The sequence below is a fragment of the Peromyscus californicus genome, unplaced genomic scaffold (genome assembly GCF_007827085.1).
Source record: "Peromyscus californicus insignis strain IS unplaced genomic scaffold, ASM782708v3 Scaffold_5__1_contigs__length_169319896, whole genome shotgun sequence".
Taxonomy (NCBI): domain Eukaryota; kingdom Metazoa; phylum Chordata; class Mammalia; order Rodentia; family Cricetidae; genus Peromyscus; species Peromyscus californicus.
In genome coordinates, this window is record NW_026294573.1 from 76,478,199 (window position 1) to 76,493,356 (window position 15,158).

At 37.7% G+C, this 15,158-nt stretch overlaps 1 protein-coding gene across 5 annotated transcripts in view; it reads right to left on the bottom strand.

The window, feature by feature from the left end:
* The window catches only part of Kdm4c (lysine demethylase 4C), a 206,503-nt gene that overhangs the window by 55,630 nt on the left and 135,715 nt on the right, over positions 1-15,158 (bottom strand). For all 5 annotated transcript variants that reach the window (XR_008213975.1, XM_052718457.1, XM_052718458.1 and 2 more), the window contains 2 exons: positions 8,714-8,769; positions 6,756-6,864 (listed from right to left, as the gene is read on the bottom strand). Coding sequence is in view for 4 of the 5 variants with exons in the window: in XM_052718457.1 (XP_052574417.1) it covers positions 6,756-6,864; positions 8,714-8,769 (165 nt within the window). In the remaining variant the exon portion in view is untranslated. The remainder of the gene's footprint in view (positions 1-6,755; positions 6,865-8,713; positions 8,770-15,158) is intronic.

Sequence of the window (15,158 nt, forward strand, 5' to 3'; positions counted from 1 at the left end):
TAAATGTATATGACTTTGGGGTTGACTACTTGGTATTGGATAGCTAATTATCCCAGGTAATAACTACTTCTCCTGTTCTCAGTATTCTTTACTTACCTATAGTTTTTTGTCTCATCTTTGTCTAGGGGTGGGATCTAGTGAGAGTTCTTCCTTCCACATTAACATGTCTTTGGTGTTGTATTTGTTCATGTCTTCTTTAAGTAGCAATATTATTGTAGTATCATGGATGACGCTTCCTGTTATTTCTGGGAAACATAATCTCATAGCAGATGTCGTAGTCCTTAACTGATAGATCTACAACATTCCTGTATCTAAAACTTATTTTTTAAGTGTTTGTGTTTGTCTGTGTCTGCATGTCTAGTATGTGCAGGCCAAAAGTGGGCTTCAGACACCCTGAAGCTAGAATTACTCAGTTGTGAGTCACCAGACATGGGTGACGGAAGCCAAACTCTGGTCTTCTGCAACAGCAGCAAGCCCTTAACTGAGCCATCTCTGCAGTCCTACCCATACATTCTTCATGAATGAACAAGTGATTCAGGCAATGCAACAATGAAAACAGACATCACCTGTATCAGAATACACAATTCAATACTGACAAATTATTACAACTGTCAAAAAACTATCTGGTTAAAGGTGATTGCTGTGTAAGCCCCACAAACTCAGCTCTATTCACCAGAGCCCATAAGAGGAAGGAGAGAACCCACTTCCCAAAGTTGTCCTCACAAAATTGTGCCATATGTGAAGTCAGATGCACATGCATGTGTGTACATTCACACACACAAATAACATTAAAAAATTATTTACAAGTAGAAAGACTGCTTAAAGGTACCAATTACATTAAAGAGTTACAACAGCTTTCCAAGATTTCTAACAATCCAGAAAACTGCTTCGGTGGTTCATTTACAAAAATCTTAATGCTCTTCAATTAATTCAATCTATAAGAAACAGTCAATGTATATGATAAATAGGGATGCATATCATTTCTTAGTTCCTTTTCTATTGCCATGACAAAGCACCATGACTAAGACAAACTTATAAAAGAAAGAAAGCTTAAATGTGGGGCTCATGTTTCTAGAGGATTAGAGTCTATGACCACCATGGCATGGCAGCAGGCAGGCATCGTACTGGACCCATAGCTGAGAGCTTACCTCTGATCTGATCTACAAAAGGGATAACTGGGAATGTCATGCGCTTTTGAAATCCCAAAGCCCAGTACAGTAACAGACCTCCAAATAGGCCATACCTCCTAATCCTTCTCAAACAGTTCAAGCAACCAGGGACCAAATATTTAAACATATGAGCTTATGGGGAAAATTCTTATTCAAACCACCAGTTATGTACATAACAAATAAAAGAAACCAGACAAATCGTGTTCAGATTTTCCCTACATATGTTTGGTAGTTTTCTTTTTTAATAGCCTTCTTAACTTTATAGTCAAATGTACACATTTCATATTAATGTGCTTCTTGATCATACTGTTATTTTCCTTCCCCTGAACAAGTTATCAAAGCATGATTAATTCTCTTTAAAGTCAAGCCCCTTATTGCTCCTCGTCATTTTAAAACATTTTTTCTATTGTGAAAATAAAAACAAGTTATTCTACTTTAATATACATTTTGTATCTGCATAATTATTTTGTATTGTCATCTTTGTTCATTTTTGCTCCTTTTCTAGTTGTGATTAGAAGAGAAAAGAACACAGAAAGGAAGAAGAGGAAATGAATCTGAAAGATTCAAAAATTACACCACACTCCAGCACAACCCCATACCCAAGTACCAAAGATATTAACCAGATCCCTTGAGCAACTGCTTTCCTTGAGTGCTCTCATGTCGCCAGCAGCCTCTTCATTCTCCTTATGTCAGATTTAAATGTTTTATCATTTGACCTGATTGATCAGAAGAGATTGCTGTGCCAAGAGAAAGAGTTGTCTGAGAAAAGAATTGACACAATGATCACCGTTCCCATGTGGGAAAAGTCATTAAGAAATTATTGAGTTTATTCCATATGAGTGGGTAAGAAACAATAATAGGTAATCCAAAATTTGCACTAAAAATAAAGACATGGTTATGGTGGCACATACCTATAATCCTATCACTCAGGAAGCTAAGGCAGGAGGCTTTAGGGTTCAAAACCTGCATGGGCCATTGAGAGAATTCCAAGCTGGAAAGTGGCTCAGTCTTTTTGGACATGAGTACTCTAAGCCCATTCAGGTAACTTTTGCCATCCCTTAACAGAAAGACTCATGTCAAAAACTGCGTGTACGTAGTAACCTAAATATAGTATGTTTTAACATGGAAAGCAACTACTTTAATAAATTATGTAATGATTGCACAAAAGTTAAATATTGAGCTAAGTATAAAGGTATGCAGCTGTATTCCCAGCAGCTAAAAAGCTGAAGCAGTAGGCTTTCAAGCTCAAGGGTAGCCTAAACAAGTGAAGCATTAGGCAGGCACAGCGGTACATTCTTGTAATCATTGCACTTGAGCAGCGGAGGCAAGAGAACTGGTTTGAGTGTCAAGCCAGTATCAGCTACATAGAGTATTCAAGGTCAGCTAGTACTTCATAGCAAAACCCTGAAAACACTCCCCAGACCCTCACACACATGCACGCTAGTAAAATATTGCCAAAAAGTTTTTAAAATGTAAAACTTGGAAAGAAACCCGCCACAAACAATGTGTTTGCATAACACAGTTTAGTTTAAAAGGTTAACAAATTACTAAAATGTTATAAACTAGCAACAGAAATAGAATGCTCTAAAATAAATCTAGTGTCACCATTGTTGTCTATTTAGTGATACAATGAATAGAAGATACACCTGTGACATCACCAGGCAAAGCGGACAGGAGTGACTACTTTAGGATGAGAATTAAAAAGCTTCTTTCCCATTTCTTGTCTCTTTTTATGAAAACTACCCATTTTTTTGTATGGGAAAACCTACTCAGGTAAGGAATTTTCTTATATCCTATCTTATATATGCCAGAAGATGCTAACCAAGACCAGTGGCAAGTGCCCATATTGATTGGGGGGCTCAGTACCTTATGTCCTTATTCAGACAGAATTGTCATCAGCAACTTTACTCAGCTGTGGACCCCAGACACATCCTATCTTATATCCTTCACAAAGCTTTCTATACAAAAAACTATACAAAGATGTTTCCAAAAGTCATAGGTAGAACATTTTAATTAAACGTCCCTTCCTCTCCTACCATCCATTAACTGATCATAATATTTAGGGAGGCCTGGGGCATTACAAACCCATTTATGCCTTAAAAATCATTACAGCTGCTGAAAGCTCAAGAACTTAAAGATCATCTCATACCTGAAATACTATTGCAGTTATATTTTCCCTGGTTGGTAAGTAGTGCTGTGTCTGGGGTCCACAGCTGAGTAAAGCTGCTGATGACAATTCTGTCTGAATAAGGACATTAACTATTAAGCCCCCAAAGCAATACAGGAACTAGCCACTGGTCTTGGTTAGCATCTTCTGGCATTATGAGGCTAAGCAGCAAGGAGGATGCTTCAACTCATGTTCCAGCTTGATTTCTCTGTGTCCTGTCACTAGGACATGTTGTCTTTAATAATACAATTTTACCATCTAATTATGATTGGCAACAAAGAGCAGTGAGTGGAAATTGTCTGTACTTTTCTGGAGGGCTTGGGAACCCAAGTATCCAAGAATCCCACACTGATTAAATGAATGGGATGAATGGCACATGACTCCTCCATAAACTTTATCTCCTCCAGGATGAAAATAAGTAAAATGGTGCCTTACTCTAGTGGAGTGTGCAGAGGTATATGTGAATTAAAAGAGAAACCCTTTAAAGACTCAAACTATTTGTTATTATCTGATCACACTCTCCTAGTTACAATTATTTTAAGCCAGAAACAAATAACAAGTTGTTGCCTTTTATTCATTTAATACACATTTTAATCATGTGTACAATCATACATACCATAGCATTTTGAACTTTAGTAAAATGTTCTTAACATTTATAGGCTATTAACTTCTCTAAGCATAAATAATTTACTTAAGATACTAAATCAAATTGTAAATAATAATTGTAGAATATGTGTCATAAAACTTTCTTACATTATCAAGAAATAAAAAAAATTAGAGCTGTAAAAATTATTTAGGCCTATTTTTTTAAAGCAGTTTAAGGATAACTGCTCTCTAGTCTGTAATTTAAGTCTGTCAAACCAAGGTATTTCTTCCTAAGCATTTCCAAAAGGAAAAATCTTCTCATTATGTCTCAAATGGGGGTGATTCTACTTAAGAGAATATTGGCAGTGTCTACCTGATCCCTGGATCATGCTGGAATACTGTAATGCACATGATGATCTCAATAAACAATTATCTGCTGTAAAATATCCAAAGTGCTAAGACTGAGAAATTCTAATATAGAATAAAAGATGCTAAAGGTTAAGAACTGTAGTTTAGCTGCAATACTCGGGAAAGCAGGCCCTGCACCTTACCCTGGCAACAAAATAGAGCCATCCCTGTTGTCAGAAGTGTGGGTAACCCAACCCAGTGTTGGGGAGGTGTGGGGCGTTTGCCTAACCACCCCCACAGTTCCCCAGAGTTTTCTTGAGTGCGAGTAGCAAGAAATATTAGATAGAAGGATTTATTGCGGAGAATATCGTGGAGATAAACAGATAGATAATAAAGAATAGCCTCGAGAGGGACTGGAACCTATTCCAACGGGCCCCGACTGTCTCTGCCCCAGGGTTTTTATAGAGACACCAAGGGGTGGAGCAAAAGACCTCCTCCCCCAGCACAGCCAAGTGCAGACCATCTCAGACACCTGCACTCAGGCCTGTGGCCCTAATCATCCTCTATGCGGACCTGCTGGGTAAAGCAACAAGGAACACGAGAATGGGCTCCCACAGGGAGGGGAAGGTTGTCCCCATTATTCATCTGACATGTGGTGGCATGGGCACAGGACAGATGCAACCCCCCACTTCCTACCCATCCCCACCTGGACAGGTGGAGGAGTTGGTCGTGGGGTCGTGGGAGCAGGAGGGCTGTCTTTGTCCCTTACCAGTTTCAATACTCAGGACAGTAACTCTGTACCTTGCCTGGGCAACACAGTGGAGCTGGCCCTGATGGTGTGGGAGAGCCAAACCTATGGGCGGGCATGAAAGCAGAACTGGCCCCACCCCTCACTCAATGCTGCAAGGGGTGAATTAAACAGGGTAGTGATGGAAAGCTCACCCTGGTGGTGAGAACAGGGGAGAACTGTGGGCTGATCAACACTGCAGCTACTCACGACCAGAACCAGGGTTATGACTTGGCCTGCCCAGACATCCAACCCATTTATGATCAGCTGGAGCATGTGGAGGGACCTAACTTGCAGATCCAAAGCTGCAGGATCTCCACAACACAGGGCAACAACAGATATCCAAGAAGAGTCCCAGTGAGGGCCTAGCATTAATAGTGTACTTGAAACCAGAGGCCTGGAACTAGACCAATGATTCTTTGCAATGAGCACTTGCAAGTAAAGATATATGGACAAAGTGATTCACTGTGTCACACTGCAGCTTCCATGATGAGATTTTTAATTTTTTCCCCCTTCTTTGTTGTCTCTTACATTTTCTTTTATTTGTGGGGGAGGGTTTGGAGGGATGAAGGAACAGGAAAATGAATGGGATCAAGATGCATTATGTGAAAGACACACAGAATAAAAAGAAAGTTAAAAAAAAACGTGATTTAAAAAGCATACACCATTTGGCAAAAAAGGTAATAATTGGTCAAATAAACTGACATCTAAATATTTCCCATTTTGTGAACAGGAAGACAGGTGGGTATGGAGTGTTCTTAAATAATGAGCCATCTCTGTAGCCCTACTTTTTGTATCTTAATCATACTACTCATTAGCTAACAGCTGATCACATATTTCCTCTTAAAGTAAAAACAGTTGGTAATATTATAATGCAAAATAGTGTTCACTTACCCTTTCTATGAACAAAGGACAATGGAGTAAATTCCTAGGAAAGGGTCTCTTTGTGGGAAGAAAGTTGTAAGAAACAAGCAACTTGTCTCAGTGACAATACTTGAAGTGTTCCATAGTGGAGAAATTATGAGTTAATAATGACAGAGACTGAAGAGATTGTAGGAAACTCCACCAGCACATTAAGCTTGTGTGTTTAGCAAATATACAAAACAGAGGCCTAAACTAATTCTGTGAGACACAGAAATGAAAATAAAAAAAACCTGGCAAATCAGTGAGGACACTTTTATGAAAGTTTCTGATAGGTTAGAAAGGTAACAGGTCAGAGTTTGACATGTTAAGCACCTAGTCTCTACAGGTGAGTAACAAAAGAGTGAAATTAAAAACAGATTCTGCATTTATCTGTAAAGCTCTTCTTGGCAAAGAGATGATAAAATTGGGTTGGATTGCTACACCAACAGAAACTCAACTGAGTAAAGAGAAAAGAACAGTAGGCAACTTCAATAGCGTTGAACAGTTTGGGGCATTACTGAACAATCTCAGAGAGCCTAATGTTTATAATCTCATATCAATCCAGGAAATTTATTAATCCCTTCCCCATATTTCAAATACAAAATGATGGCAGTTATGGAGACTTACAATATACTAGGGAAGAATTTGAGGATAAATATATTCAGGAGAGAGGAAAACATAGGTAGAATAAAATGAAGCTATTGGATATATTATCGTGGAAACATAATTAACAGACAAATTGAGAACTTGAAATTAATATTAATATATGAAGTAAAAAAAAATCTTTACCACTCACCAATTTTAACCTCTGTAAAGGTATTCTGCCTACATCTATTTGTGTCCTTTCTGGGACATTAGTGAATCGAACTTCTGGGACTGCAACAGCACATATGACATGGGCCCACCTACAGGAAAGGAGACATTAAAAATAAACAAGTTCCCTAAACTTACAGACTTCAATTTGGTGGTGACGATCTGGCACACAAAAGAAATGAAGCGAAAAACTTAATCCCACTGCAAGTAAGTTATGGATTTTTAAACCTCTTTAATGACAACTGGGTATATTTAGCACATCTGCCTAACACTCTGCCATCAATAACTAGTAAAAGGGGCTGGAGAGATGGCTCAGTAGTTCTTGCAATGAACCTTGGCAGATCCTAGCACCTAGAAGGCAGCTCACAACTGCCTGAAACTCCAGTACCAGAGGATCTAATGTTCTCTTCTGCCTTTCATGAGCTGCATATACACTAAGATAGAGACACATACACAAAGTGAACTAGGTAAAGGCAAAGTCCTATAACATGGTCACGTACATTCAAAAAAGTATAAGAATACTGAAATGTAGGTTTTTGTTACCATTTGATACTACATGTGTAATATATTTAGGCTAATACATGACAAAAGAATAAGTCATGTTTTCATATAAAAATGATATATACCACATATTCTGAGGTAAATTAGTTCAAATATAAATATTTTCTATACCAATTAAGACTGGTTTAGTCTTTAAATATTTTTCCTCATTGCAATATTACTGCAACCAAAGGAATGTATCGCTGAAGAGAAATGAAATTTAGCTTGTTTCCTGATCTCCTACTTAAAACATTAGAGCATCCCTTCACATTCTAAATTTGCATAATATGTTATTAATATTATTCAGTATCTCTTAAGCATTATACCTCAAAGGAAATATAAGCACTTAAGAGGTTCAGGAATCACGAAGATTTGTATTATCAAATATATCAACCTATGTTTAAGCCTAAGCTTCTTTGTTTTGTTTTACTTTCCAAGACAAGTCCTGCCTGTCCTGGAACTCACTATGTAGATCAGGCTGGTCTCAAACTCACAAAGAGATACACCTGCTTCTGACTCCCAAGTACAGGGATTAAGGGACTGCACCATTAGGCCTGGCTTAATCAAAGCTTATTTACTTCACTTAAACAATGAATGTCATAATTCATCCTAAGATCATAGGAAGAAAGGACAATCATTAACCCTACCAGAGCATTCTTCTACACTTAAATAAAATTAGCATTCTAGAATAAATACTATTAAGAAGATAATTTCTCATGATATATGTTTTTTATAGGAAGCATCTAAGCCTGTCTACAACATTGAAAGTTTAGTGACAACTCTGTCAGAAAATGCCAGTCTTACTAGATGAGCTTATGAAAGATGATCCAAAATCAAGCAAAACTATTGGCTCTTAGACAACACTTTACTAATGCATGCATGATAAATGCTTTTATTCTTCTTTCCAAGCAACCAAGCAATCCGTGCATACATACAAAATTATGTTAATGTCATCAAAACATTATGCATCAGGAGTTCCAATTCCAGTACTATGGGCTAGGCAGGACCACTTGCCCCACTGAAGCTAAGTTCTACCAACTTACTAAAAAAGAAAGAGGAAGTGAGAGCACAAGAATAGCTCAATTAACTATGAATGGAGTACTGCTGAAGTAGAGGGTGAGGGGAGGAGAGGAGAAAAAGGAGAGAGATGACAAGAAAGACAAAAAAGGAGAAACCTGTTCATAACATAAGGACTGTCATTACATAAAAAGCACAGAATAGAGGCAAGTTCTATACTACATCCAGTTAGTTTTAGTCTCTGAGGAAGAATTTTAACCCTAGGTCCAGAGAGCAATATCTGTGAAATAAATCACAGGTAGGGAGAGGGGCAAAGCAAACTATCACGCATAACTTAAAGAGAAGAAAAATGATGAAATTCAACACAGTCAATGTATTACTTACTTATTGTTTTTAGTCTGCTTAAGAGCACCTCCTCTCAAATTGCAGAGACAGCATTCCTAAAGAGAAAATTAACACAATTATAAGACCCATATAACAAATGCCACTGACATTCATCTAAACAACTCTAAAAAATCTTATATGCCCTTTTCAATTTATCTTGAAACTAAAAGTTTTAAGATAAAATAATAGTACTTCAAGTTCCAGAAGGGAAAGAGAAAACCTGGAAATGCTTGGGTATATTGGTCCCTTTGAAGGAACTACCATTTTACTCTCAATTGCAATATGGGGAAGTTGTGAAAAAGAACTTTGGAGATGTCAAATTAATTTCAATTGTCACACTGACTGGATAAAGAAATCATTGGGGACATTAAAGAAACACTGCTTTGGTATATCTATGTGGGTGCACTTTGACTGGCACTATCACATGGGTAGAGAAAATTTTTTAAAAAAGATAAAAAGCTGAGTTCAAAAATTTCCATTTCTGTGGTTTCTGGTCAGTTTCAAGGACCTTGACTTTCCGACATGATGGACTATATTAGTTGACATGATGCACTATATTAGTCTGTGAACCAAAATCAACCCTTCTTCCCATATGTTACTTCTTGTCAGTATTTTGTCACAACAATGAGAAAAGTAACTAAAACAGAAAACTGATACTCAGAAGTGGGACTAGTACCGGGATAAATCAGACTATGTGGTCTCTAGACCTTTGGAACTAATCAAGAAAACTGTGGAGGAGCTTGGATCTATAAGCTACAGAAGCCTTAGAATGTTGTATTTTACTACAGAAATACTTGCTCATAAATGGTCATTGCTGGTCTATTCATAATTGCCAGAAACTGGAAACAGTCTAGATTTCCATCAAAATAGGAATGGATAAGAAAAATATAGTCCATTTACACAATGGAATATTACTCAGGTGTTAAGAAAAATGAAATTATAAATTCACAGGTAAATGGAGCTAGAAAAATCATCCCGAGTGAGGTAACAAATATTGTGTTTTTTCTCATATGTGGATGCTAATTGTTAAGCTTTAGATGTGTGTGCTACAATCCAAATAACCACACAAGTTAGGTACTGAAAGGGACCAGAGGATCTCCCATGGAAGGGGAAATATAGACATAAATGAGAAACTAGACTAGGAGGATTAAATGTGGAGAAGGATGGAAGGGCAGGGCAACCGAGGGAATAAGGGGAGGAACAACTAACACTAAAGGCCTTTTAAAAACTGTATGGAAACCTACTACTATGGAAGTTTCCTAACATATATTCATATATGAAAGGAGTTTAAATGGAGTCACCATTAGGGCAACCTATATTCCAACTAGACATCTTATGCCATGAAGCAAAACCTCCAGCGTTAGGAATGGGTTACATTTTGTTGAGTCATTGGCCAAAGGGGCCGCATGGAACCCACCCCAACCATCAAATATCACAGACTATTGCCAAAGATTTGCTTATTCTCCACAACTTGATGGTAAGGCCCTACTGCTTAAGACAACACATATCATTGAACAGGGAAATGTCTAGCTGGTGCCTAGATAGTTTCATCTCTAATGAATAGTGTTCATGGTGCTAGAAGGTACTTTACACTCTAACAGAAGAGAAAGGTAATCATTAATAACATGTAGCTATAAGTGTTACAAACCACACAGGACCTGTCGGCATGATATACTGATATAATAGTGGCACAAATATTATGGGAGTAACCAATCATTGTTTGATTGGATTTAAGATCCATTTCATAAGATGAAATGGGTACCTGACACTTCTGAAGTGGCCAAGAATCAAAAACTAGATAGGTTGCAGTACTTTACGTTAAGGCTTTCACTGTATATTCGAAGATATTAATACCAACACAGGAACACAGCACAGTTCTGTGTATTCAATGTCTGATTAGACTGGCATTGCAGAAGCATAAAAGGAAATGTTCAGATTCTTATAGGAATGATATTCTGATTGAATTTAAAGTACATGCTACAAGATAGGAACCCATATCTGGCACCATGAACTGGGTTCAAACAAACAAACAAAACATTGTCAACTTAGTCACGAGCCATAAGGGTAACTAATCTAGTATTATTTTTCTGCTAAATGGACATGGTAATCCTCCCAGTTCTTATCTTTACATCTATAGATTGGTACATCTCTCCACAAACATCAGAGAAACTTTGTTTTTCAGTAGGAGATTAATAGAGACAACTAACTGGTCAATGTGATAATAAGAGACTGAATGATGCCACCTTAAGGACACAAAAGGACTAGACACATGCAGTAAAACAGTAGTTGCCAGACATTACAGCATAGTTGTACACCTGAATTCACGAACGCTGGAACTATATGCAAAAGACCTGCACAAGGTCAAGCCAGCCCAATTCTCAGTATGGATGGTGAGAGGGCTAATGAAGTTCTATTCCTAGCTGAGAGGCTATTGGCAATTGATGGCTGCTGGAAAAGGAGAAGTCTCTTTTCTTCTGGGATATGGTTCCTGAGAAGCTACCAATGTTCAGTAGATGGTCCTATACCCATGAATATAGAGGTAGTACTAAATGTATTCACTCAATGGGTATTTTTTTTTCCCAAGAAAGTTAAGAAGGGAAAGTGGTGTCGGGGATAGGGGAGACTAGCACTAACACAAAATTGGGCTGTGGTACATCTTGATTGATGATTGATATGGGAGGGCCCAATCCATTGTAGGTAGTGCCACTCTTGGGCTAGTAGTCCTGGATGATATTAAAAACCAGGCTGAGCAAGCCATGAGGAACAAGTCAATAAGCAGCACTTTCCCATGGCCACGAATCAGCTTCTATCTCCAGGTTCCTGCCTTGAGTTTGGACTTGATTTACCTCAGTGATGAACTGTTACCTGGAAGTATAAAATGAAATAAACTCTTTCCTCCCCAACTTGCTTTTGGTGATAGAAATAGAAACTTCAACAACATAGCAAATATGAATATTAAATTGAGTATTTTTTTAAAAAGACAATAGGTTGAAAATGTAACTTATCTAATTCTATGAGATATAAGGAAAAAAATCCTACATGCCTATATTAATCCCTGAACACATACTAACAGAATAGGTTATATTAAGGAACATGTATATAAATATATATGCATATAAAAAACAATTAATGAGAAAAGAGGCCACAAATTTGAAAAAGAACAAGGGAGGATACATGTATGTGTTAGGGAGAAAATGGTAGGGAAAAATGATATATTGTTACCCAAAAAAAAAACCATAAAAGATAATGAAAAAAGGAGAAATCGGAGAGATCTGAAATATATAATGGTATACCTTTGGGCCCTGGGCAAAGAAGAATTCAGTAGATGCAAAGCAATCATTATGATCAGTGCAGAAACTGATCAAACATAAACAAACAAAATAAATAGAGCAAAGGATCAATGAACAAAGGGTTGGTGCTTGGAAAAGAAAAACAAGATTGACAAACCCCTAACCAAATTAACCACAAGCAGAGGACAGACCCAAATTAATAGAAGTAGAGATGAAAGGGGACCCACTACAACAGACATCAGCAAAATTCACAAAATTATTGGGTTGGAATATATTCCACTCATTATAAAATCTAAAAGAAATGAATACATTTCTAGATATCAATGCAATACAAAAATTAAGATAAGATAAATAATTTAAACAGATCTATAAAAAGCAATAAGAGTGAAGTTGTAATTAAAATGTTTACAACTGATAAAAATCACCAGGAAATTTCACCAGACCGTTAAAGAAAAACTAACATCAATTTTTCTCAAACTATATGGAAAGGAAAGATTAATACAAAACCCCTATTTCGTGTGAGGATATTATTACCCTGATATTCAAAGTAAATACATATACAAAAAGAAGGAAGGAAGTGAGAGAGAGAGGGAAAAGGAAAGAAAAGAACTAGAGAACAGTTGTCCTCCTAAACATAATACAACAAATATTTGCAAACAGAATTCAAGATCACATCAAAAAGATCATTCGCCTCAATCAAAATAGGTTTATTACAGAGATGCAGAGATGGTTCAATATAGATGAATCAATTAATGTTATAAAGACCATAAATAGATTGAAGGACAGAAGTCACATGGTCATCTCAGTAGACAGAGAAACAGTTTTTCACAAAATCCAGCATTCCTTCATATTAAAGTCCTAAAAAGAATATGTATGTGTTTCAAACCTATTGCCAACATTTCCCCTAACATCTGAACCAAGAGTGTCTATTTTTTTTCACTCTTCTTCAATATGATATGTGAAGTCTTAGGTAGAGCAATAGGACAATAAAAGGAAATAAGAGGGACAAAAATAGGAAGAAGTCAAAGAATTTCAGTTTACAAAACATGTAAATCTATACTAGAGACTCTAAGAATTCCAAAAGCATATACCCAGAGCTGATAAACACTTTCAGACAACTGGCAGAACACAAAATTAAAACACAAAAGTCAGTAACCTTTCTATATGACAATGATAAAACCTCTTTGAGACCATCAAAAGAAACAAAACAAGATCAAACAAACAAAAACATATTGGAATAAATCTAACCCAAGGTCTGAAAAGACCTGTGTAATGAAAACTTTAAAACACGTCTTTGCCATGGAGGAGATGGGAATGGGGGGTGGGCTGGGGGGAAGGCAGCAGGGGAGGGGAGAACAAGGGAATCCGTGGCTGATATGTAAAATGGGAAACATCCCCCCCCCCCCCCCCCACACACACACACACTGCAAAAGCTCAGGAATCACAGTGGAAGAGGGAGCATAATGGGGGAATGTAACACGTGGCAACATATAGATTAACAGAAATGGGCTGAGTTTAAATGTAAGAGCTAGTCAGTGATAGGCCTGAGCTAATGGCCCAGCAGTTTTAGTTAATATAAGCTTCTGAGTGATTATTTTATAAGCAGCTGTGGGGTCTGTGTGGCTGGGCCGGACACAGAAAAACTTCAACTACAGGAGCAGAAAGATTATAAGAGACAGAAATAGAGGACAAATGCAGTGACACAATGACAGCACTCTAGCACATGTGAATTCATAACAACTATGATTGTTAGACACAATACATATACAAGACCAAGCCACCAAAAAACTGTCATGTACCAGTGAAAATCTTGTCAAGTTTCACCCCTAAGCCAGAAGCTATTGGTAAATGATGTCTTCTGCAGGAGGAGAGTCAGTTTTCTTCAGGGATGCAGGTCTACAGTAGATGGCTCCAAACCCATGAACAGCACTAAGTATACTCAGGGAGTTTAAACACACACACACACACACACACACACACACACACACACACACACACACCAGACCTGGTGGTACATACACATTCGATATTCCAACACACAGGAGGAAGAGGCAGGCATATCTCTGTAAGTTTGAGGGCGGGCTTGTCTACATAATTAGTTCCAGGCCACCCAAAACTACATATGAGACCTTGTCACACAAAAAAGGGCCACCTTTAAACATGGAAGCATAATTTCAGACCACAGACCACAAATCTTTTCTGTTCCAGAGACACCTTTGCTAGTTAAGGCTTGTCTTTCTTTTCCCATCCCCATTTTTCCCATGGCTTTGAATCATCCAAATCGTATGTTGTAAGTGTGTGGTGTATTCAATAATAGGGGCTTATTTCCAACTGCTCCGAGGCAACCATGACATACAAGGATAATCTACATTGTTTTGTGAATCACTTGGATTACTCTGACCAATCACTGTAAAGGAGGTTCCTTGTGCCTGATATCAGTGTTTTGTTAGTCTATGGTTCTTGTGGGGAGCACTGTCAGCCCAAAAGGCATAACTTGTTTAAGTGGTGCTTATGTCTGTCTGTCTCTGTCTCTCTCTGTCTGTGTATAGTGTATGGTGTACGTACAAATACACTTACACGTTTTAAGTACAATTAAAAATAATATGCTTCCTTTAGCTTTATCAAATAACCTTGGTGCCATATGTTCCTTGTCTCTCTTTCTTGTTCTGTACTGACTACCCCAAACTCCTTCCCCAGTTGCAGACCCTCCCCATTTTTCTGCTTCCCTCTTCATATCAGCTGTATCCTGCTATTCTCCTCTCAAGCTCCCTGCTCTACACCCCCACCGCCATGCCATACCAATGCCTATAGCCTCTATATTTTCATGGTTTCTGTGATAACTCTATATTGTAGACTCAATTCTAAAGATTCAGAACTAGGTACTGCAAATGAGACAGACATGCAACATTTGTCTTTCTGGGTGTAGTTTACCTCACTCAAGATAACCTTTTTTCTAGGGCTATCATTTACTTGCAAATTCATGACTTTATTTTCTTGCTGTCTCGCTTCCATGGGACCAGAAAATACTACGTAAGCACCTGAGGGAGGGAAACAATTAGGAGTCCTACTGAGCTATAATGTCTATAAAGTACAATGACTAGCGGGGCAAGATATACATATGCATGAAGGTACAAGAAGTGGCACTCAAATGTGGG